This window comes from Saccopteryx bilineata, chromosome X (assembly GCF_036850765.1).
Source record: "Saccopteryx bilineata isolate mSacBil1 chromosome X, mSacBil1_pri_phased_curated, whole genome shotgun sequence".
In the NCBI taxonomy this organism is placed as follows: domain Eukaryota; kingdom Metazoa; phylum Chordata; class Mammalia; order Chiroptera; family Emballonuridae; genus Saccopteryx; species Saccopteryx bilineata.
This window is the reverse complement of record NC_089502.1, coordinates 2,520,909-2,545,924: the sequence shown is the minus strand read 5'-3', so window position 1 is coordinate 2,545,924 and position 25,016 is coordinate 2,520,909. Positions and strand designations below refer to the sequence as shown.

General features: G+C 39.5%; 1 protein-coding gene across 1 annotated transcript in view; it reads right to left on the bottom strand.

The window, feature by feature from the left end:
• Positions 1-22,166, bottom strand: part of MCF2 (MCF.2 cell line derived transforming sequence) — a 132,328-nt gene extending 110,162 nt beyond the window's left edge. The window contains 3 exon segments of the mRNA XM_066249968.1: positions 23-137; positions 21,362-21,430; positions 22,157-22,166. Coding sequence (XP_066106065.1) covers positions 23-137; positions 21,362-21,430; positions 22,157-22,166 — 194 coding nt within the window.
• Between the last annotated feature and the right edge of the window lie 2,850 nt (positions 22,167-25,016).

The following is a 25,016-nucleotide window of genomic DNA, read 5'->3' as shown; positions in this document are numbered from 1 at the left end:
AAACTGTTAGCAAATTCTATACCTTGCAATTGATGTCAAATAAATCAGTACTTTATTTATCACTTCTTCTGGTATACATCTGAAATTGCAATTTTCTGGAAATGTAATAATCCAAGCATTGTCTTTTCCCCGGCCACCTAAAATAGTATTTAAAAATCAAGCAAGTTAATAAATTGTGTGACAACAATGCAAGAAAAGTCATTTTTAAACTTTAGTGGAACAGTTAGGAATTTTTGGCCAGTGTAACTTTTATAAGGACGATATCTCCACATAAACCAAAAACAACACTATGTTTCTAAGTTTAAAAAGTGACAGTATGGAAAAGTTGAGGATGATGGCAGAATAACAGCAGTGTGAGATAGACTCCTGACCTCTCCCTTTGAAATTTGAACAAATTGAACAACTATAATGCAATGAAGGAATCCCAGCTGGGCTCGTAGGTGCACCTGAAAGATCCATGCACTGGACAGACTGAAGGTGGGATGTGGTGAAAAGGGGGAGGAAGGTAAAAAACATTTGCAGTCAACCTTGGAGAGGAGAAGACTCAAACCTGGAGTGACTGGGGCTTATTTCTCTGCCAGACTACTGGGAGGAGGGAAGCTCAGGCTCTCTGGATTTTGTCCGAAGAGTAGAGAAAGGAATTTGGAGTGGCTGGGTCTCCTTCTGCCCAGAAGAGCAGTGAAATAGAGGGACAGTGAGGGAGATAAAACAAAGTGGCCAGAGCTTGGAGTCATAGCCAGTGTTCCCATGGTCTGACTACAGCCTATATGTGGCAGAGACAGAGAAAGCGTAAAGTTAAAATGCTGTCCCTACACTCCCAGATCCCACCTCCTTGACCTTGCGGTACAGAGAGTAGCAGAGAAAAAACCCACAGCTAGCTCTCCAGAGCCACTCTCTTCCCTGAACAACAGAGGTGCTCCACATCCAGTCCATAGGTCTGTTGAGACATGAGAAGGAGCAACCAGAAGCCTCAGATCGCCATTTTTTGAGCTGGAAAGCAAGAAGGTTAAAGCAGTAAAGCAGAAGCTATAAGGCCCTCAGAACACAATCCACATACCAATGTGACTGTGGCCCTGCCTACACCATTGCAACAGCAACATTTCAGTGGACAGCCCAGGAACTTCACAAAGCTAAAAGTTGCAATATACCAGAACTTATTTTTCTTTTTTCCGCCATTTTTTTCTTTTAATTTTTTTCTTATTCTTTTTTTTTCTTTTGATTTTTATTTTCTTTAATTTTTATATTTTTCTTCTTATTTTTCTGTGGGTGTTTCTTTTTAAGGCATTTCAATTTTTTTTACAAAGACAGAGTCAGGGAAAGGGACAGATAGGGACAGACAGGAAGGGAGACAGATGAGAAGCATCAATTCTTTGTTGCGGTTCCTTAGTTGTTCATTGATTGTTTTCTCATATGGGCACTGACCAGGGGGCTAGAGGAGAGCGAGTGACCCCTTGTTCAAGCCAGCAACCTTGAGCTCAAGCCAGCAGCCTTGGGCTTCAACCCAGTGACCTTTGGGCTCAAGCCAGCGACCATGGGTTCATGTCCTTGATTCCAAACTCAAGCCAGCGACCCTGCACTCTAGCTGTTCAGCCTGTGCTCAAGTCAGATGAGCCCGCACTCAAGCTGGTGATCTTGGGGTTTTGAATCTGGGTCCTCTGCCTTATAGTTCAATGCTCTATCCACTGTGCCAATGCTTGGTCAGGTTGTGGGTGTTTTGTTTTTGATTTTATAATTTGCTTTCAATCTTTTTTCCTTTGGTTTTATGTCATTAAATGTCATAATTTTATTTTTTTATATTTTTTATTGTATTTTTTTTTAATTTTTCAGTTTTTTTCTTTTTTTTGTTAAAGATCTTAACAATACCACTCTCGGAGTGACGTCACAGAAATGGCGCCATGAGCAGCGTGTCCGACTGATCTCCCCAAAATCTCAACAAATTTATCAACTAGAAACAGAAAAATTTATCTTCGGAGCATTCCGGAGTTCCACACACACACTGAAAGCGAAAGGACTGTTGCCAAGGAGGGAGTACGCCTGTGGTGAGTCAACACACGCGTGCAACTGCCCGCCCACACTCGGGGAGCAGCAGCCTGGGCGCTGGCGGCCGCCAGCGTGCCCTGAGAAACCGTGCGCACGCCCCGTGCCGTGGTCCGGAGAGTCCCCAGCCACCAGCGTGCCCCGAGAAACCGTGCGCGTGCCCCATGCTGTGGTCCGGAGAGTCCCCAGCCACCGGCGTGCCCCGAGAAACCGCGCGTGCGCCACGGTATGGAGAGTCCCCAGCCACCGGCGTGCCCTGAGAAACCATGTGCACGCCCCGTGCCACGGTCCGGAGAGTCCCCAGTCACTGGCATGCCCTGAGAAACTGCGCGCGCACCCCGTGCCGCGGTCCCGGTCGCAGAGCGAGCTCCCTTACACCACCAGCGTCCCCAGCGGCCCGTGCACTGTGAGTGAGAGTCCCCAGCCACCGGTGTGCCCTGAGAGACCGCGCGCGGGCCCTGTGCCGTGGTCCGGGAGGGGCGCCAAGGCTGTCTTCCCTAGTCGGGAGATTCTCTCCATGGGCAGGGCACCTCACCCAGCCATTCAAGCTAACAATCAAGCATTGGGGAAGGGGCACACAGGAAGCCTGAAATACTTTCTGGAGCACAGCTGCAGATCCAATCACTGAAATTAGCTTAACCCATGAAATCTGCGCACCCACGGGGCTCTAATTGATAAGATCTCTACCAGTTCAGCGATCCAAGACAAGAGGCGTGATATTTTTCAGTGCCTTTCGCTAAAGGGGCAGGGGCAACTTCTGACTGACAGAGTCTCCACATTCAGGGATATACCTAACAAGAAGGACTTGGCAGATATTAAGATCTATACAGCAAGCAGCGACTAGTGCCTCTTCTTCCCAGCCAAAACAAGCTACAAAGTGTGGAAAGCCTGGGTTGAGTGGTTCAACTGAATGGTAGGCGCTGAACAGTCACCTTGACAACAATTGACTCCCAGCCTCACCTGATTACATTAGAGGCTCTGCCAGAGCCTTACCCAGAGCCTTGCGCTGAGTGAGGATAGAGTGGGGATTTCCCAGCTCTTTGAGCCTCTTACTCCCCAGGCAGAAGCAGTAGCAGCCTTATAGCTGGATCACCAGGCTGCTAATTCAGGAAGGGGGGACTAGGAGAGAGACTCCAGGAAAGCAAACTCTCTCATTGTTGGACCCTGCAAACGCCAACAAGCCTTGACTACCAGCGAGACTAAAGCCAATTATATGACATTGCCATAGAATCCCATCAACTGCAAATCCCTACCTAAGCGTGACACAGGGGCAGAACCTGGGGTACAGAGTCACCGACCAGGAAGAGGGAGAGAAAAGAAAAAGGAAGAAGTTAACCTCTCAAAATCAAGAAAAATCCACAGACTTTATAACTTATTCCACTAATTCTTTGTTGTTGTTGTTTCTTTCTTCTATCTTATTGCCTTTATTATTATTTCTATTTCCTCCACCTCGGTCCTTTTATTGTCTGCTCATCTTATGCTACCCTTTTCTTGAACTACACTACCCATGAGTGTTACATTTTATTTCTTTTCTCCATCCTTACTCTCCTTTAGTGTTACAATCCAAAACCCTTAACTCTCATTCTCTCCCCTTTTGTTTTTTTTGTTTGTTTGTTTTGTTTTTTTTCCTTTCCATTTTTTCTTCCTTCGTTTCTCTCCTTTTCTTATTTTTTCTTTCTATTCATTTCTATTTTTCTCTTTTTACTTTTACTCCCATTAAATCCTCAATCATGAACAAATTATTTAATTTGGGACTCAAGTTTTTTTTGTTGTTGTTGTTTGTTCTTTTTTTTCTGCTTTTGTGCTTGGTTTTCCTTTATTTGTTTTTGTGGCATTTTGGGTACTTTTTACATTACTTTTTAACTCACTAGCATTCCTCCCAACCCAAAGTCTCCATTGTATTTAGTCTTCGCTCCACTTAATACAACAGATTTTTACTTATTATTTTTATTTTTATTTTTTCTTCTTTAATTATTATTTTTTTCTCCCCTTTTTTCTGTTTCCCTCTTATCCCTCTCATTATATCTCTTAGTCGACCATCACTTACAAGCAAATCATTTTATGCTTGTCTAAGATTTTCTCTCTTTTTTTTATTGCATTTAGTAGGTCCCTACTCCCTTTTTTGCCCCTTGAACTCTTCACCCAAAATCAGGCCCTCTGTTATAGGCAGTTTTTGTTCCATTTAGCATAATATAATTCGCAGGTCATCAAAATATTTCCCTAAGGAGGTGAGGGGAGGGGAAGAGAAGAAAGAAAAAAGAAGGAAATAATAAATTATTACTTTTTTTGTGGAGTGTTTTACCTCTTTTTTTTCTTTTTATTCTTTATTAATTCTAATTAATACTATCAACAAGACTACCTTCAGATGCCAATCAGAAAAAGTAAATCGAATATTATGGATACAAAAGATAGAGAGGTAACACAAATAGATGTGGAAAAATCTATGGAAAAAAGGTTTAACATATTGGAAGCCTTGGAGCCAAAAGACAGAGAATTTAAAATAGAAATCTTAAAAATACTCAGAGATATACAAGAAAACACAGAAAGGCAATTTAGGGAGATCAGAAAACAACTCGATGATCACAAAGAATATATTACCAAGGAAATTGAAACTATAAAAACAAATCAAACAGAAATGAAAAACTTAATTCACGAGCTGAAAAATGAGGTAACAAGCTTAGCTAATAGAAAAGCCCAGATAGCAGATAGGATTAGTGAAATGGAATACAAGCAACTTTAGGAAAAACAGAGAGAAGAAGAAAGAGACTCAAAAATAATAAAAAATGAGAAAGCCCTACAGGAATTGTCTGACTCCATCAGAAAGAACAACGTAAGAATAATAGGTATATCAGAGGGAGAAGAGAGAGAAAATGGAAAGGAGAATATACTCAAACAAATAATAAACGAGAACTTCCCAAGCCTGTGGAAAGAACTAAAGCCTCAAATTCAAGAAGCAAACAGAACATCGAGTTTTCTTAACCACAACAAACCCACTCCAAGGCACATCATAATGAAGATGACACAAACCAATGACAAAGAAAAAATTCTCAAGGCAGCCAGGGAAAAGAAGAATACAACATATAAAGGAAGGCCTATTAGATTATCATCAGATTTCTCAGCAGAAAATTTACAAGCTAGAAGAGAGTGGACCCCAATATTTAAAGCCCTGAAAGAGAGGAACTTTCAGCCAAGAATACTATACCCATCAAAGCTATCCTTCAAGTACAAAGGAGATATAAAAATATTCACAAATACAGAAAAGATGAAAGAATTTAACATCAGAAAGTCCCCACTCCAGGAAATACTAAAGGGGGTTTTCCAACCAGATTCAAAGAACAAAAGAAAACAAAACCACAAGTAACAGCTCCACCAAGAAAACAATAAAACCAAACTTAAACTGTGACAACAAAAGAAAAAAAAGGGGAGAAAGGATGAAGATTAACAGTAGCAAAGGATGATGAAGCACAAAAATACTCATAAGATAGGGTACTACAATGAATATGGTAGGTACCCTTTTCATTACTTAATGGTAACCACCCTTGAATAAACCACCACAAAAACACTTGACTTAAAAAAGGTATCAACAGAGGATAGAAATATGGAATACAAACAAACAAAAACAAACAATAGAAAAACAAAAGAGAAGAATCAAACAAGATACAAAACTAACAGAAAGCAATTTATAAAATGGCAATAGGGAACCCACAAGTGTCAATAATTATACTAAATGTAAATGGATTAAACTTACCAATAAAAAAACACAGAGTAGCAGAATGGATTAAAAAAGAAAATCCAACTGTATGTTGCCTACAAGAAACTCATCTAAGCAACAAGGATAAAAACAAATTCAAAGTAAAAGGCTGGAAAAAAATACTCCAAGCAAACAACACCCCAAAAAAAGCAGGAGTAACAATACTCATATCTAATAATGCTGACTACAAGACAGAAAAAGTACTCAGAGACAAAAATGGTCATTTCATAATGATTAAGGGGACACTGAATCAAGAAGACATAACAATACTTAATATATATGCACCAAACCAAGGAGCACCAAAATATATAAGACAGCTACTTATTGACCTTAAAACAAAAACTGACAAAAATACAATCATACTTGGAGACCTCAATACACCGCTGACGGCTCTAGGTCGGTCATCCAAACAGAGAATCAATAAAGATATAGTGGCCTTAAACAAAATACTAGAACACCTGGATATGATAGACATCTACAGGACACTTCATCCCAAAGCAACAGAGTAGACATTTTTCTCTAGTGTACATGGAACATTCTCAAGAATTGACCATATGTTGGGCCACAAAGACAATATCAGCAAATTTAGAAAAATTGAAATTGTACCAAGCATATTTTCTGATCATAAAGCCTTGAAACTAAAATTCAACTGTAAAAAAGAGGGGGGAAAACCCACAAAATTGTGGAAACTAAACAACATACTTCTAAAAAATAAATGGATCAAAGAAGAAATAAGGACAGAGATCAAAAGATATATACAGATAAATGAAAAGGAAAATACAACATACCAGAATCTCTGGGATGCAGCAAAAGCAGTAATAAGAGGAAAGTTCATATCACTTCAGGCCTATATGAACAAACAAGAGAGAGCTGAAGTAAACCACTTAACTTCACACCTTAAGGAACTAGAAAAAGAAGAACAAAGACAACCCAAAACCAGCCGAAGAAAGGAGATAATAAAAATCAGAGCAGAAATAAACAAAATAGAGAACAGAAAAACTATAGAAAAAAATCAATAAAACAAGGAGCTGGTTCTTTGAAAAGATCAACAAAATTGACAAACCACTGGCAAGACTCACTAAGGAAAACAGACACAGGACTCAAATAAATAAAATCCAAAATGAAAGAGGAGAGATCACCACAGACATCATAGTTATACAAAGAATTATAGTAGAATACTATGAAAAACTATATGTCACCAAATACAACAATCTAGAAGAAATGGATAAATTCCTAGAACAATACAACTTTCCTAGACTGAGTCATGAAGAAGCAGAAAGCCTAAACAGACCAATCAGCAGGGAGGAAATAGAAAAAACTATTAAAAATCTCCCCAAAAATAAAAGTCCAGGCCCAGACGGTTAAACTAGTGAATTCCATCAAACATTCAAAGAAGACTTGGTTCCTATTCTACTCAAAGTCTTCCAAAAAATTGAAGAAGAAGCAATACTTCCAAACACATTTTATGAGGCCAACATAACCCTCATACCAAAACCTGGCAAGGATGGCACAAAGAAAGAAAACTACAGACCAATATCTATAATGAATACAGATGCTAAAATACTACACTAAATACTGGCAAATCGAATACAACAACATATTAAAAAAATAATACATCATGATCAAGTGGGATTCATCTCAGAATCTCAAGGATGGTTCAACATACGTAAAACGGTTAACATAATACACCATATCAACAAAACAAAGAACAAAAACCACATGATCTTATCAATAGACGCAGAAAAGGCTTTTGATAAAATACAACACAATTTTATGCTTAAGACTCTCAATGAAATGGGTATAGAAGAAAAATATCTCAACATGATAAACGCCATAAATGATAAACCATCAGCCAACATGATATTAAGTGGCGTAAAACTGAGGACTTTCCACCTTAAATCAGGAACAAGACAGGGTTGTCCACTCTCTCCACTCTTATTTAACGTGGTGCTAGAAGTTCTGACCAGAGCAATCAGACAAGACAAAGAAATAAAAGGCATCCATATCGGAAAAGAAGAAGTAAAGGTATCACTTTTTGCTGATGATATGATCCTATACATCAAAAACCCAAAGGACTCCACAAAAAGATTACTAGAAACAATAAACCAATAAAGTAAAGTTGCAGGATACAAAATTAACATACAAAAGTCCATACCCTTTCTATATGCCAACAATGAAATATTAGAAAACGAACTCAAAAAAATAATCCCCTTCACGATTGCAACAACAAAAAAAATACCTAAGAATAAACATAACAAAGAATGTAAAGGACCTATATAAAGAAAACTACAAGGCATTGCTAAGAGAAATAGAAAAAGACACAATGAGATGGAAAAATATTCCTTGTTCTTGGATAGGAAGAATAAATATAATTAAAATAGCCATATTACCCAAAGTAATATATAAATTTAATGCAATTCCCATCAAAATTCCTATGACTTTTTTTACAAAATGGAACAAAAAATCATCAGATTTATATGGAACTATAATAAAAGCCCCGAATAGCCAAAGCAATCCTAAGGAAAAAGAATGAAGCTAGGGTCATTACAATACCTGACTTTAAAGTATATTATAGGGCCACAATAATCAAAACTGCATGGTATTGGCAGAAAAATAGACACTCAGACCAATGGAACAGAATAGAAAGCCCAGAAATAAAACCACATATATATGGTCAAATAATCTTTGATAAAGGGGCCAACAACACAAAATGGAGAAAAGAAAGCCTCTTAAACAAATGGTGTTGGGAAAACTGGAAAGCCACATGCAAAAGAATGAAACTCGACTACAGCCTGTCCCCGTGTACTAAAATTAATTCAAAATGGATCAAATACCTAAATATAAGATCTGAAACAATAAAGTACATAGAAGAAGACATAGGTACTAAACTCATGGACCTGGTTTTTAAAGAACATTTTATGAACTTGACTCCAATGGCAAGAGAAGTGAAGGCAAAGATAAATGAATGGGACTACATCAGAATTAAAAGTTTTTGCTCAGCAAGAGAAACTGATATCAAAATAAACAGACAGCCAACTAAATGGGAACCGATATTTTCAAACAACAGCTCAGATAAGGGCCTAATATCCAAAATTTACAAAGAACTCATAAAACTCAACAACAAACAAACAAACAATCCAATAAAAAAATGGGAAGAGGACATGAACAGACACTTCTCCCAGGAAGAAATACAAATGGCCAACAGATATATGAAAAGATGCTCAGCTTCATTAGTTATTAGAGAAATGCAAATCAAAACTAAAATGAGATACCCCCTCACCCCTGTTAGATTAGCTATTATCAACAAAATGGGTAATAGCAAATGTTGGAGAGGCTGCGGAGAAAAGGGAACTCTCATCCACTGTTGGTGGAACTGTAAAGTAGTACAACCATTATGGAGGAAAGTATGGTGGTTCCTCAAAAAACTGCAAATAGAACTACCTTATGACCCAGCCATCCCTCTACTGGGTATATACCCCAAAACCTCAGAAACATTGATACGTAAAGACACATGTAGCCCCATGTTCATTGCAGCACTGTTCACAGTGGCCAAGACATGGAAACAACCAAAAAGCCCTTCAATAGAAGACTGGATAAAGAAGATGTGGCACATATACACTATAGAATACTACTCAGCCATAAGAAATGATGACATCAGATCATTTACAGCAAAATGGTGGGATCTTGATAACATTATACGGAGTGAAATAAGTAAATCAGAAAAAAACAAGAACTACATGATTCCATACATTGGTGGAACATAAAAATGAGACTAAGAGACATGAACAAGAGTGTGGTGGTTACCAGGGGTGGGGGGAGGGAGTACGCAGGAGGGAGGGAGGGAGAGAGTTAGGGGGAGGGGGAGGGGCACAGAGAAAACTAGATAGAGGGTGGCGGAGGACAATCTGACCCTGGGCGAGGGGTATGCAACATAATTTAATGACAAGATAACCTAGACATGTTTTCTTTGAATATATGTACCCTGAAATATTAATGTCATCCCATTAACATTAATAAAAGTTTATAAAAAAAAACAATACCACTCTCAAATGCTATTAAGGAGGAAGAAATTGAACACCATAACGACAAAAGACAGAGATATATTTCAAACAGAAAATGAAAAATCTCTATAAAAATTTTTAGTCACATGAAAGCCTTAGAATTAAATGATGGAGAATTCAAAATTCAAATTCTGAAAATACTGTACAAGATGCGAGAAGACAACAATAATCAACTTTATGAGCTTAGAAAACAAATTAATGAACAAAACAACACCTTACCAAGGAAACTAAAACTTTAAAAACAGAGATGAAGAACTCAATATGTGAATTGAATGCTGAGATAGCAAGTTTAGCTAATAGAAAAATCCAGATAAAGGGAATAATCAGTGACAGCTAAAAAAGGCAACTAGAGATGACGAAGACAGAGACTCAGGAATTAAAAAAAAAACCTGAGAGATCTATAAGAATTGACTGACTCTATCAGAAAAAGCAATATACAAATAATGGGAATATCTGAAAAAGAGAGGGAGAAAGAAATGGAGAGCCTATTCAATAAATAATGAATGAGAATTTCCCAAACCTATAGAAAGAGTTAGAGCCTCGAATTTAAGAAGCAAACAGAACAGCAAGTTACCATAACCCAAGCAAATTTACTCCAAGGCACACCATAATTAAACTGTCAAAAATAAATGACAATGAAAAAATCCTCAAGGCAGCTAGGGAAAAGAAGGCCATAATATATAGAGGAAATCCCATTACATTATCATCAAACTTCTTAGCAGAAACTCTAAAAGCCAGAATAGGGTGGACCCAAACATTCAAAATACTGAATGAGAGGGAATTACCAGACAAAAATACTATATCTATTAAAGTTTCCCTTCATTTGTGAAGGGTAAATAAAAACTTCTAAAGACATACAGAAGCTGAGGGAATTTATCACCAGAAAATCCCCACTGCAAGAAATACTCAAGAAGGTTATTCCACCAGACAGAAAAAACAAAAGAGATCAAAATGATAAGTAAAAGCTCCAACAAGGTCACATTAAAAACAAGGATAATCTAGCCTGACCGGATGGTGGAGCAGTGGATAGAGCATCAGACTGGGATGCGGAAGACCCAGGTTAGAGACCCCAAGGTAGCCAGCTTGAGCAAGGGCTCATCTGGTTTGAGCAAAGCTCACCAGCTTGGACCCAAGGTCGCTGGCTCAAGCAAGCTGTTACTCGGTCTGCTGAAGGCCCGTGGTTAAGGCACATATGAGAAGGCAATCAATGAACAATTAAGATGTTGCAATGCACAACGAAAAACTGATTATTGATGCTTCTCATCTCTCCATTCCTGTTTGTCTGTCCCTGGCTATCCCTCTCTCTGACTCTCTCTCTGTCTCTGTAAAAAAAAGATAAAGAAAGAAAAAAAAGGATAATCTGACAATAACATAAAAGGGGAGAGGATAAACATTAAACATCTCTGTAGCAAAGGAGGATCAAGTGTAGAAGTATTCATATGACAAAGGACTCTTGTACATATAAACTTTTTTTCTTAACCTAATGGTAACTACCCACAAGAAAGCTAATAGTGAAACACACAGCTTAAAAAGGAAGAAACCTGGGGCCTGACCAGGTGGTGGCACAGTGGAGAGAGCAGTGAACTGTGATGCAGAGGATCCAGGTTTGAAACCACAAGGTCACCAGCTTAAGCATGGGCTCATCCGGATTGAATCCAAGCTCACCAGCATGAGTACAGGGACATTGTCTTGAGTGTGGGATCATAGACATGACCAATGGTCACTTCTTTGAGCCCAAAGGTAACTGTCTTGAAGCCCGAGGTCACTGGCTTGAGCCCAAGGTTGTTGGCTTGAGCAAGGGGTCAATTGCTCTGCTATAGTCCCCAGGTCAATGCATATATGAGAAAGGAATGAATGAACAACTAAGGTGTTGCAACAAAGAATTGATTCTTCTCATCTCTCTGCCTTTCTGTCTTTGCATATCTGTCCCTCTCTCTGTCTCTCTCACTCTCTGTCTTTGTCACACACACACCTCTGGGATGAGTCACTCCCCAAATCTGAAATGAATATTCCCCTGGAAACAGCAATACTAGCAAAGGGAAGCAGAACACCAGCCAAACAAGCTCTCCCGTGGCACTCACAGTAGAGTCGCTTAGAAGGAGGGAGCTTTCAGGACTACAGTATGGAGTGTTAGAATCTGAGCTGTAGTGCCCCCCCACACACATACACGGCTCATGGCTCCCCGAAGGGCAGGCGGTGGTGGGTCATGGAAGCACGGTCCCATCAGCAAAAGCAGAAGCTGGCCGGCCACGACTGAGGCCCATGGGTGAGCTCAGTCTTGCCCTGTGGGGGTGGAAAGGACATGCGAAATGGTCAGGCCCAGCTGCCAGCCACCTGCAGGGGAAGGGGCGTAGACACGCCACTGAGCAAGGAAACAGCAGGTGCAGAGCTTCGCCCAACCTGATGCACAAGTCAGCTCCACCCATGGGGGTGGGGAGAAAGCCCAGAACAGGCGGAGTCCCGCGACAGAATGTGGATGTGCAGTCCTGCCTGGCCCACTGAGCCGAGGCTTGCAGTCAACCTGTGAGTGGGCTCCTACCATGGGGGCTGGACAAAAGCCCAGAAACAAACAGATCCACAGCTGAGCAAAGGTGCTCAAGCTTGCCTGCAGTGCTGAGGCTTGCAGCCAGGGTGCGGACATAACCCCACCCCTACGGGTAAGGTGAAGGCCAAGGCCACAGAGGCTTTTACACCTGAGCACGTGATCACAGCCACTCCCGTGAAGGAGAGGCAGAAACCACAGCAACAGCCCCAGTGGGCATGAACTGGCAACGCTCATACCCAAACGCCCTAGGCAACAACAGCAGAGAGGGTGGTGGGCCTGCAGACAGACCACACCTCGGGAACAAAGAGGCCACACCCATTGGATGCCAGTGGCCACACCCTTCTTATACACAGACAAAATGAGAAGGAAGAAAAATGCAACACAAATGAATCAAGACAAACCCCCAGGAAAGGATCTGAATGAGTCAGATATAACCAAATTACCAGATGCAGGGTTTAAAATAACGATTGTTAAGATGAACAAAGATCTTAGAACAACAATAGATGGTCATTATGAATACCTAAATAAAGACAGAGCAAATATAAAAAAGGACATTGAAATAATAAAAAAGAATCAGTCAGAAATGACAAATACAATATCCAAAATGAAGACCACAATGGAAAGAATTAAAAACAGAATAGATGAAGCTGAGGATCGAATCAGCAAGTTAGAGGACAAGATAAATGAAAGCATGGAAGCAGAGAAGAAAAAAGAAAAGAGACTCAAAAAGTCTGAGGAAACTCTAAGAGAGCTCTGTGACAACATGAAGAGAAATAACATCCACATCATAGGGGTTCCTAAAGAAAAAGAGAAAGAACAAGGAATAGAAACTTTGCTCAGTCATATCATAGCTGAAAACTTCCCTACATTGATGCAGGAAAACGTCTCACATGTTCAAGAAGTACAGAGAACTCCATTAAAGAGAAACCCAAAGAAATCTACACCAAGACACATCATAATTAAAATACCAAAGCTAAGTGATAAAGAAAAAATATTAAAAGCTGCTACAGAAAAAAAGGTTATCCCCTACAAAGGAGCACTCATAAGGATAACATCTGACTTCTCAACAGAAACACTTGAGGACAGAAGGGAATGGCAAGAAATATTCAAGGTAATGCAGAACAAGAACCTACAACCAAGACTACTTTATCCAGCAAGGCTATTGTTTAAAATTGAAAGAGAAATAAAAAGCTTCCTAGACAAAAAAAAAAAAAAAAAAAAATTCAAGGAATTCACTACAACCAAACCAAGGCTGCAAGAAATTCTAAGGGGCCTGTTGTAAACACATCAAGGGGGAAAAAGAATATAGCAAAAGAGGAATATAGCTTTAAAGAAAAAAAAACTGCAATGAACTACTACATATCAATAATAACCTTAAACGTAAATTGATAAAATGATCCAAATAAAAGACATAGGGCAGTGGCATGGAAAAGAAAACAGGACCCGTACATATGCTGTCTGCAAAAGACATATCTCAAAACAAAAGATACACATAGACTAAAAGTAAAGGGTTGGAAAAAAATATTTCATAGAAATGTTAAAAAAGCTGAGGTAGCAATACTTATATCTGAAACAATGGACTTTAAAACAAAGACTATAGTAAGAGATAAAGATGGTCACTACATAATCATAAAGGGAGCAATCCAACAGGAAGATATAACAATTATAAATATCTACACATCTAATATAGGAGCACCTAAATATATAAAGCAGACTTTGAAGGCTATAAAGGGCAAGATCAACAGCAATACTATAATAGTAGGGGATTTCAATACACCACTAACATCACTAGATAAATTCTGAAGAAAGAAAATTTACAAATAAACAGCAGGATTAGAGGACACACTAGATCAAGTGGATTTAATAGATATCTTGAGAACCTTTCACCCTAAAGCAGCAGAATATATATTCTTTTCAAGTGCTCATGGTATATTCTCTAGGATAGACCACATATTAGGGAACAAAAGCGGTCTCAACAAATTTAAGAAGATTGAAATCATATCGGCCTGACCAGGTAGTGGCGCAGCAGATAGAGTGTCGGACTGGAATGTTGACGACCCAAGTTTGAGACCCTGAGGTTGCCAGATTGAGCACGGGCTCATCTGGTTTGAGCAAAGCTCATCAGCTTGGACCCAAGGTTGCTGGCTCGAGCAAGGGGTTACTCGGTCTGCTGAAGGCCCGTGGTTAAGGCACATATGAGAAAACAATCAATGAACAACTAAGGTGTCGCAATGTGCAACAAAAAACTAATGTTTGATGCTTCTCATCTCTCTGTTTTTGTGTGTATGTCCCTGTCTATCCCTCTCTCTGACTCCTTCTCTGTCTGTTAAATATATATATATTATATGTTATAAATAAATAAATAAATAAATATATATGTGTGTGTGTGTGTGTGTGTGTGTGTGTGTGTGTATATATATATATATAACATTTTCTCTGATCACAACAGCATGAAAGTAGAAATCAACCACAACAGAAAAACTGAAAAATACTCAAACATTTGGAAACTAAAGAGCATGTTATTAAATGATGAACGGGTTAACAATGAGATCAAAGAAGAAATTGTAAAATTCCTAGAAATGAACGATAGTGAGCATACATCAACTCAAAATTTATGCGACACAGCAAAAGCAGTCTTGAGAGAGAAGTTTATAGCATTACAGGAATATCTGAAGAAGCTAGGAAAAGCTCAAATAAAAAACTTGACCCTGCATCTTAAAGAACTAGAAAAAGAACAGCAACTAAAGCCCAGGGGTAGTAGAAGGAACAAAATAATAAAGATCAGAGCAGAAATAAATGACATAGAGCCTAAAGAAACAATACAGAGGATCAATGAAACAAGGAGCTGGTTCATTGAAAAGGAAAAAGAGATCAATGAACTTTTAACCAGACTCATCAAGAAAAACAGAGAGAGGACTCAAATAAATAAAATTGGAAAAGAGAGTGGAGAAATAACAACTGACACAACAGAAATACAAAAACCTGAAAGAAAATACTATGAAGAACCGTATGCCAAAACATTAGACAACCTAGATGAAATGGACAAATTCCTTGAAACATATACTCTTCCAAAAATTAATCTGGAAGAATCAGAAAACCTAAAGAGACCGATTACAACAAATGAGATCAAAACAGTTATCACAAAACTCCCAACAAAGAAAAGTCCTGAGCCTGATGGCTTCACAAGTGAATTCTTACCAAATATTCAAAGAAGGACTAACGCCTATCCTTCTCAAGCTATTTCAAAAAATTCAAGATGAAGGAAGATTTCCAAGCTCCTTTTATGAGGTGAGCATAATTCTGATTCAAAACCATGCAAAGACCACACAAAGAAAGAAAATTTTAAGCCAACAACCTTGATGAATATAGATGCTAATATCCTCAACAAAATATTAGCAAACCAAATTCAAAAATATATGAAAAAAGATCATACATCATGATCAAGTGGGATTTATTCTGGGGAGGCAAGGCTGGTACAATATTCGCAAATCAATCAATGTGATTCATCACATAAACAAAAAGAAGGAGAAAAACCACATGATAATTTCAATAGATGCAAAAAAAGCATTTGATAAAATCCAGCACCCATTCATGATCAAAACTCTCAGCAAAGTGGGAATACAGGGAACATACCTCAACATGATAAAGGCCATCTATGACAAACCCACAGCCAACATCATACTCAATGAGCAAAAATTAAAACCAATCCCCTAAAGATAAGGAAAAAGGCAGGGGTGCCCCTTTTCATCACTCTTATTCAACATAGTCCTGGAAGTCCTAGCCACAGCAATCAGACAAGAAGAAGAAATAAAAGGTATTCAAGTTGGAAAAGAAGAAGTAAAACTATCATTATTTGCAGATGATATGATATTATATATAGAAAACTCTAAAGTTTCAGTCAAAAAACTATTGGACCTGATAAATTAATTCAGCAAGGTGGCAGGATATAAAATTATAACTCAGAAATCAGAGGCATTTTTATACACCAACAATGAACTGTCAGAAAGAGAAATTAAAGAAACAATCCCCTTCACTATGGAAACAAAAAAAAATAAAGTACATAGGAGTAAATTTATCCAAGGAGATTAAAGATTTGTACTCAGAAAATTATAAAACATTGATCAAAGAAATCAAGGAAGATACAAACAAGTGGAAGAATATACTGTGCTCATGGTTAGGAAGACTAAACATCAGTAAAATGTCTATATTACCCAAACCAATTTATAAATTCAATGCAATCCCAATTAAAATACCAATGACAGACTTCAAAGATATAAAAAAATAATCCAAAAATTTATATGGAAACAAAAAAGAACACGAATAGCCTCAGCAATCTTGAAAACGAAGAATAAAGGGGGAGGTATCACACTTCCTGATATCAAATTATACTACAAGGCCACTGTACCCAAAACAGCCTGGTACTGGCATAAGAACAGGTATATAGATCAATGGAACAGAACAGAGAACAAAGAAATAAACCCACAGCTCTATGGACAACTGATATTTGACAAAGGAGGTAAGAGCAAACATGGAGTAAAGATAGCCTCTTGAAGATGAATAGACACTTCTCCAAAGAGGACATACAGATGGCCAATAGGCATATGAAAAAATGCTCAACATCACTAATCGTTAGAGAAATGCAAATTAAAAGCAAAATGAGATATCACCTCACACCAGCCAGAATGGTGCTCATCAACAAAACAACACAGAATAAGTGCTGGCAAGGATGTGGAGAAAAGGGAACCCTCCTGCACTGCTGGTGGGAATGCAGACTGGTGCAGCCACTGTGGAAAACAGTATGGAGATTCCTCAAAAAACTGAAAATCAAACTGCCTTTTGACCTAGCTATCCCACTTTTAGGAATATACCCCAAGGACACCATAGAACAGGTCCAAAAGGGGAAATGCACCCCCATGTTTGTGGCAGCAAAGATCTGGAAACAGCCCAAGTGTCTGTCAGAGGATGAGTGGATTAAAAAGCTTTGGTACATATATACTATGAAATACTACTCAGCCATAAGAAATAATGACATCGGATCATTTACAATAACATGGATGGACCTTGATAACATTATATGGAGTGAAATAAGTAAATCAGAAAAAAAACTAAGAACTATATGAAACCATACATAGAAGGGACATAAAAATGAGACTCAGAGACATGAACAAGAATGCGATGGCAACAGGGGTGGGGGGTGGGGGGAGGGGGGAGGGGGCAAAGAAGGAGAGAGGGGGTGGGGGAGGGGAGGGGCACAAAGAAAATCAGATAGAAGGTGACAGAAGACAATTTAACTTTGGGGGAGGGGTATACAGCACAATCAAATGTCAAAATAATCTAGAGATGTTTTCTCTCAACATATGTACCCTGATTTATTAATGTCACTGCATTAAATTTAATAAATAAAAAAAGAATTAAATGCATGAAAAAAAAAGATAGCCTCTTGAATAAATGGTGTTGGGAAAATTGGACATCTACCTGCAAAAAAAATGAAGCTAGACTACCAACTTACACCATTCACAAAAATAAACTCAAAATGGATAAAAGACTTAAATATAAGCCATGAAATCATAAGCATGTTAGAAGAAAACATAGGCGCCCTGGCTGGTTGGCTCAGTGGTAGAGTGTCGGCCTGGCGTGCAGGAGTCCCGGGTTCGATTCCCAGCCAGGGCACACAGGAGAAGCGCCCATCTGCTTCTCCACCCCTCCCCCTCTCCTTCCTCTCTGTCTCTCTCTTCCCCCCCTCCCCCCGCAGCCAAGGCTCCACTGGAGCAAAGTTGGCCCAGGCACTGAGGATGGCTCCATGGCTCCTGGTGGGCATCCCGGCTGGATTCCGGTCGGGCGCATTTGGGAGTCTGTCTGATGGCCTCCCCATTTCCAACTTCGATAAAATACCAAAAAAAAAATGGGCCAAAGAAATGAATAGATACTTCTCCAAAGAGGACATATAGATGGCCAATAGGCAGATGAAAAAATGCTCAACATCATTAATCATTAGAGAAATGCAAATTAAAACCACAATGAGATATCACCTCACACCAGTCAGAATGGCGATCATTACCAAAACAACACAGAGTAAGTGCTGGTGAGGATGTGTAGAAAAGGAACCCTCCTGCACTGCGGATGGGAATGCAAACTGATGCAGACACTGTGGAAAATAGTCTGGAGAGTCCTCAAAAAATTAAAAATGGAACTGCCTCTTGACCCAGCCACCCACTTTTAGGAATATACCCTAAGAACACCATAGCACTGTTTGAAAAGAAGAAATGTACCCCCATGTTTATGGCAGCATTGTTCACAATAGTGAAGATCTGGAAACAGCCCAAGTGTCCATCAGTGGATGAGTGGATTAAAAAACTTTGGTACATATATATGATACTATGGAATACTACTCAGACATAAGAAATAATGACATCGGATCATTTACAATAACATGGATGGACCTTGATAACATTGTATTGAGTGAAATTAGTAAATAAGAAAAAGCTAAGAACTATATGATTCCATATAGGTGGGACACAAAATTGAGACTCATGGACATAGATAAGAGTTAATTGGTTACCAGGAGGAGGAAAAGGGAGGAGAGGGAGGGAGTTGGTGGAGGGTGTTGGTGGGAGGGGCATGGGTATATAAAGAAATAAATTAGGGTGACAGAGGATGATTTGACTTTGGGTGATGGGAATACAGCATAATCAACTGTCCAAATGATGAGGAGATGTTTTTTCTAAATCTATGTACTGTGGTTGACCAATGTTACCTGATTAAATTTAATTGCCTAAATAAATAAATAAATACATACATAAAAGAAGCATAAACTTCCTTTATTATGTGTAAATGAAGTCCTAAGAGAACAACTTAGCATGTACTGCTTGATTAGGTGAATGACTTGACAAAATATGTAATAAACATTGAAGTAATCAGAATATGGTGAAGGAGAAAGTCTCAAGTTTGCCATTACAGTTGCTACCCTTTCATCCAGGCAGCACCACCTATATCAGTGATGGGCAATCTTTTGAGCTTGGTGTGTCAAAATTTGCCAAAAAACCAGGTATAACTCGGGTGGTGTGTCACTTCGAGAAAAAAAAAACATCATTTCATGATATTTATAGTTTAAATAACAAAAATGTATAACTGTAATATATAACTGTATTTAATAAAACAAAACTAATTATTTAACTTACCTCCTTAGTGACTTCTTTGTTCATCTGTCAGTCGGTTTCTTTTGTTGGTCTTGATATTATTTAACTTGTGTGGGGTGCCCTGAACTAAGATAAGTGAGGGGGAGGGGGAATTCTTTAATAAACCTGCCTATTAGTGACCTTTTTGTTGCTGAATTTCATTGGCTAAATCTTCAAGTAAAGGTTGGTATTTTTGTACACTTCAAGCCCAAGCAAGCGCTACTAACTTCATCTGTCAATCTGTTTCTTTTGTTGGTCTTGATATTATTTAATGCTGAGAATAAGGTCTCACAAAAGTATGTAGAGGGAAAAATTGTGAGTAAAGCCATTGCTATATTTTTCAGGGTGCTAAAAGTGTCTGGTAATTGGTTCCAAGCACTCCAAATTTCCTGTTCGTAGTGGCACTCCTCTTGATTCTCCAAGCGGCACCTTTCCAGATTCTCAAGCTTGGACCTCAAGTTGACAAACACCTGAGCCCAGATGCTGTCTTGAAATTCTGCAGGTTGCATCTTATGTAAGTTAAGATGGCTGCTGCTATTTCTAATGGCGGAAAACGGCACCCATAGCACAGGCCCTCGCCTCTCCCAGCCTCCTCCTCACTTATCTCAGTAATGATGGTCAATTAGAAATCCACGACACCCCAGAACTGTAGATTGGATGATGGTTGCTGTGGTTATGTGGTTACTGGTAATGGCGATCACAGGGCCCCCAGAGATGCATCCCCCGTGGAGTTCCACTGCTCCCTGCTCCGCCGGCCGGAAGTGAGGTAAAAAATCCCCTAACGGCCTAACCGGAAGTCCCAGAACTAGACAGTCTGGGCCGAGTTTTGTTGTTTTGGACTACAGACCTCCGGCACAGAGTGTCTATTCTACAGCTAATGTTTTGTCCTTGGTTACTGCACCTGGCCTTGCAGGAGCCAGGGACAAAACGTCTTTCTCGGCAACTGGCCCCATACTTCCCTGGTATGTGGCCATATGCAGCCGTTTGTCATCGAAAATGGCTACCCATGTCAGTGCTGACATGAGTGTCATAGGTTCACCATCATGGACCTAGGAGATGTATTCTACATTCATTTATGGTAGAATTCTAAAGACTTGTCTGAGGCCCTGGCCAGTTGGCTCAGTGTGTCTGAGTAGTGTGCAGATGTCCCAGGTTTGATTACTGGTCAGGGCACATATGAAAAGCAACCATCTGCTTCTCTTTCCTTCCCAGCCCCACTTCTTCTTCTCTCTTTTCCTCTCACAACCAGTGGCTTTACTGGTTCGAGCACCAGCCTCAGGAATTGAGGATAGCTAGGTTGATTTGAGAATTGGCCCCAGAGGGGGTTGCTGGGTGGATCAGGGTCGGAGCACATGAGGGAGTCTGTCTCACTATCTCCCCTCTTGTCACTTAAGAATAAATAAATAAATAAAATAAAATAAAGACTTGTCTGAAAGTCAAATATACAAGGGTGGTAAGATTGGTTTTAATTCATATATTTAAACATTGAAAAATCTCCAGTTAGTCTCTAAATGTCCATTTTTTAGCAACTGTGTGCACAATGTAAAATGTTTATTAAAAGTCTCTCTCTGTTTATATGTGTGTGATACCACCTCATACCTGTTAAGATTAGCTGTTACACACATACACATATATACACACATGCGCGCACACACACCTGCATGCACTCATACATGCACACACATGAGTGCACACACACACACACACACACACACACTAAAAAGGACCAAACTTACTTTGCTAATTCACTGCTAAATTTATCTCATCTAAATATCTGTAAAAGTCTGCTTACCAGACAAATATGCGATGTCTTCCATTAGGAAATGACTGATGTCATTCACAGGGAGGTGCAACTTGAAATCTATAACAAATAAGAAAGATAAATGATATACATGTTAAAGTACAACTAGAACTATATACATGAATGCACATTGTGCTAAAAAAAAATGTGGGGTTCCCACAGATCTGTGTCTACAAATACACTGATGATCTTCCCTTCTTAACTCCTCAGCAATGTGGCAAGGAAATCTCACTGATGAAAAAACATCATTGGGCAAGTAGGACCAGTGCTCTAGTTCTCAGAATATATGACCAGGATATACTATTCTCACTTGCCAGAAAGCCTGGGCCAAAGTCCAAACTCCAGTACATCTGGATATATATTCAAAGGGTAAATAGTCATGTGCAGACATTACAGGCTGTCTTCTTCTTCTGATAATCCCTTTCATTCCACAAAGCTTTATTAGAGATTACAAAGAATTTCTCGAATCTCTTACTAAAGCCTTAGAATAACTCTAAAGAAGGTACTATTTATTCTATCTTATAAGTTAGGAAATAAGTTGGAGAGTAAATACAGTGTGGTGGTTATGCATATGGATTTTGAGTCAGACAGACCTAAATCCAAACTCTAGTTTGTCACATATACTGGCTTTACAAACTAGTACAAGTTACTTATCTTTTCTGAACCTCATTTTCCTTACTTGTATATTTGGAATAATAACATCTACCTCAAAGGTGCTGTGCCAACTAAATGCAAAATACCTGGTTTAATAGCAGGTTTTTTATAAACAGTAGCATATTAACTCACCTTTGATCATTACAGGTGGAACAACATGCATGCAATCATTGTTCAATATGTTTTAGTTTCCCCTGATCTTAAGTGCTGATTTCTAATGTTCAATTCTAGTGAACACTACAGGGAAAAATATCAAAGTCCACAATATGCTTCTGGCCCATGAGCAAGGATAACTTTCTAAAAGAAAACTAGTCATTAAACTAGGCTATTTTGGATTGGTTATTTTAATGCCTCTGGTTCCACATTTCTTATGAATACCGTATTTTCTATACAAAAGGCTTTCAAAGGTTAAGCTGATGATGCATTACCCTTCCCAGTGCTCCTCAAATCACACCATATAGATGTGGTTTATCAGAGTCAACCCTGGTCAAAGGCAGGATGTGTTACAAAATGGCCCATTTCTCATCCTCCCTCATTTGAAACATAAGTAAATTCACAAATTTCATTGACACAAGTCATTAAAAATCTGAAATTTGCCTGACCAGGTGGTGGCGCAGTGGATAGAGCGTCGGACTGGGATGCGGAAGACCCAGGTTCGAGACCCTGAGGTCGCTAGCACCTGAGGTCGTTTGAGCCCAGCTCATCTGGTTTGAGCAAAAGCTCACCAGCTTGAGCCCAAGGTCACTGGCTCGAGCAAGGGGTTACTTGGTCTGCTGAAGGCCCGCGGTCAAGGCACATATGAGAAAGCAATCAATGAACAACTAGGGTATTACAACACGCAACAAAAAACTAATGATTGTCTGTCCCTCTCTCTGACTTCCTCGCTCTCTCTGTAAAAAAAAAAAAAAAAAAAAAAAAAATCTGAAATTTGCCTGACCTCTGGTGGCGCAGTGGATAAAGCGTCAACCTGGGAACACTGAGTTTGCCGGTTCAAAACCCTGTACTTTTCTGGTCAAGGCATATATGGGAGTTGATGCTTTCTGCTCCTTCCCCTTCCTCTCTCTCTCCCTCTCTCTCTCTCTCTCTCTCTCTCTCTCTCTCTCTCCCTCCCTCCCTCCCTCCCTACCTCCTCTCTAAAATGAATAAATAAAAATAAAAAATAAATTAAAAGAAAAAAATCTGAAATTTGTCAGGACATAAAAATCAATTCCTAAAAGTCTCTTGTAAGTTTTTTTTTTAATGAGGCTCCTGGTATGTCCCAGAGCACAGCATGTTGCTTTGCATCACTTTGAATATTTCTTGCCAATCCCTTCTGGCCTCAAGTGTTTCTGTTGAGAAGTCGAATGTCATCCTTATAGGGTTTACTCTGTAGGTAATTAACTGCTTTTCTCTTGCAGCATTTAGTATTCTTTCTTTGTCTCTTAACTTTGACACTTTAATTTATAATGTGTCTTGTTCTAGTCCTCCTTGGGTTCCTCTTTAATGGGACTCTGCATTTCTTAAACTTGTGTGACTTTTTCCTTCATCAATTTAGGGAAGTTTTCACTTATGATTTCTTCAAACAGGTTCTCTATCCCTTGTTCTTTCTCTTCTCCTTCAGGAACCCCTATGATGCGGATTTGTTTCTCTTCATGTTGTCATAGAGCTCTTCTTCTTGAGTTTACTCAGACTTTTTGAGCCGCTTTTCTTTTTCCTGCTTTTCTTCCTTGCTTTCATTTATCTTGTCCTCTAAATTGCTGATGTGATCCTCTGCTTCATCCAGCCTGCTACTAATTCCTTCTAGTGCAATCTTCATTTCTGATATTGTATTTGTCATTTCTGACTGGTTCTTTTTTATGATTTCAATGTCTTTTTGGATGCTTGCCATCTCTTTATTTAGGTGTGCGTTATGTCCATCCATTGTTGCTCTAAGATCCTTGAGCATCTTAAAAATCATTGTTTTTTCTCTGCATCTGTTATTTTGGTTACTTCCATCTCATTCAGTTCTTTCTCTGAGGATTTCTCTTGTTGATTCATTTGAGTGACATTTCTCTGTCTGCCCATTTGTCTGTGTATTAGGTAGTGCTGTTTGACTTTGAAATATTTGTGTGGTCTTTATGAAGAAGATGGGCTTGGTGGTACTGACCTCCAGGTCACTTGTTTTCCTTGTTCAAGGAATGCTACTTGAGAGTACTATTTTCCCTCTTATTGTATGTATTAGATGCAGTTGGTCCTTTCTTGGATATGGTTATTCTTTCAGGCTGGCTGGCTCTAAGGGTAAACCTTGATTATGTGTATAACACACAGTGTAATAATATCTGTCCTGTTGGGCGTATTTATTCTCCACAGTGTCTGGTGCCTGCTAGACTTCACTTTTGGGTGTGCTGCTTGTGTAAGTATTTGAGTCTAGGGTTGGTGCTGTCTGTCACCAACTACCGTTAGTGTTGGCTCTAGTTCTTCTTGGATTGGCTACCAGTCTGTAGCTACTGTAATTTTCATTGTTTTTGTGTCTGCATTTTCTATGTCTGAGTACAGTGTGAAGGGCCAATCTTTGTATAAGAATCAGCTTCCGGCCCTGGCTGGTTGGCTTAGTGGTAGAACGTCGGCCTGGCATGCGGGGGAACCGGGTTTGATTCCCAGCCAGGGAAAGTAGGAGAAGCGCCCATTTGCTTCTCCACCCCCACCCCCTCCTTCCTCTCTGTCTCTCTCTTCCCCTCCCGCAGCCAGGGCTCCATTGGAGCGGGGATGGCCCGGGCACTGGGGATGGCTCCTTGGCCTCTGCCCCAGGCGCTAGAGTGGCTCTGGTCATGGCAGAGCGATGCCCCGGAGGGGCAGAGCATCATCCCCTGGTGGGCAGAGCATCGACCCTGGTGGGCGTGCCGGGTGGATCCCGGTCAGGTGCATGCGGGAGTCTGTCTGACTGTCTCTCCCCATTTCCAGCTTCAGAAAAATACAAAAAAAAAAAAAGAATCAGCTTCCTCCTCCTGCTTAGAGATGACAACCACTCCATAAA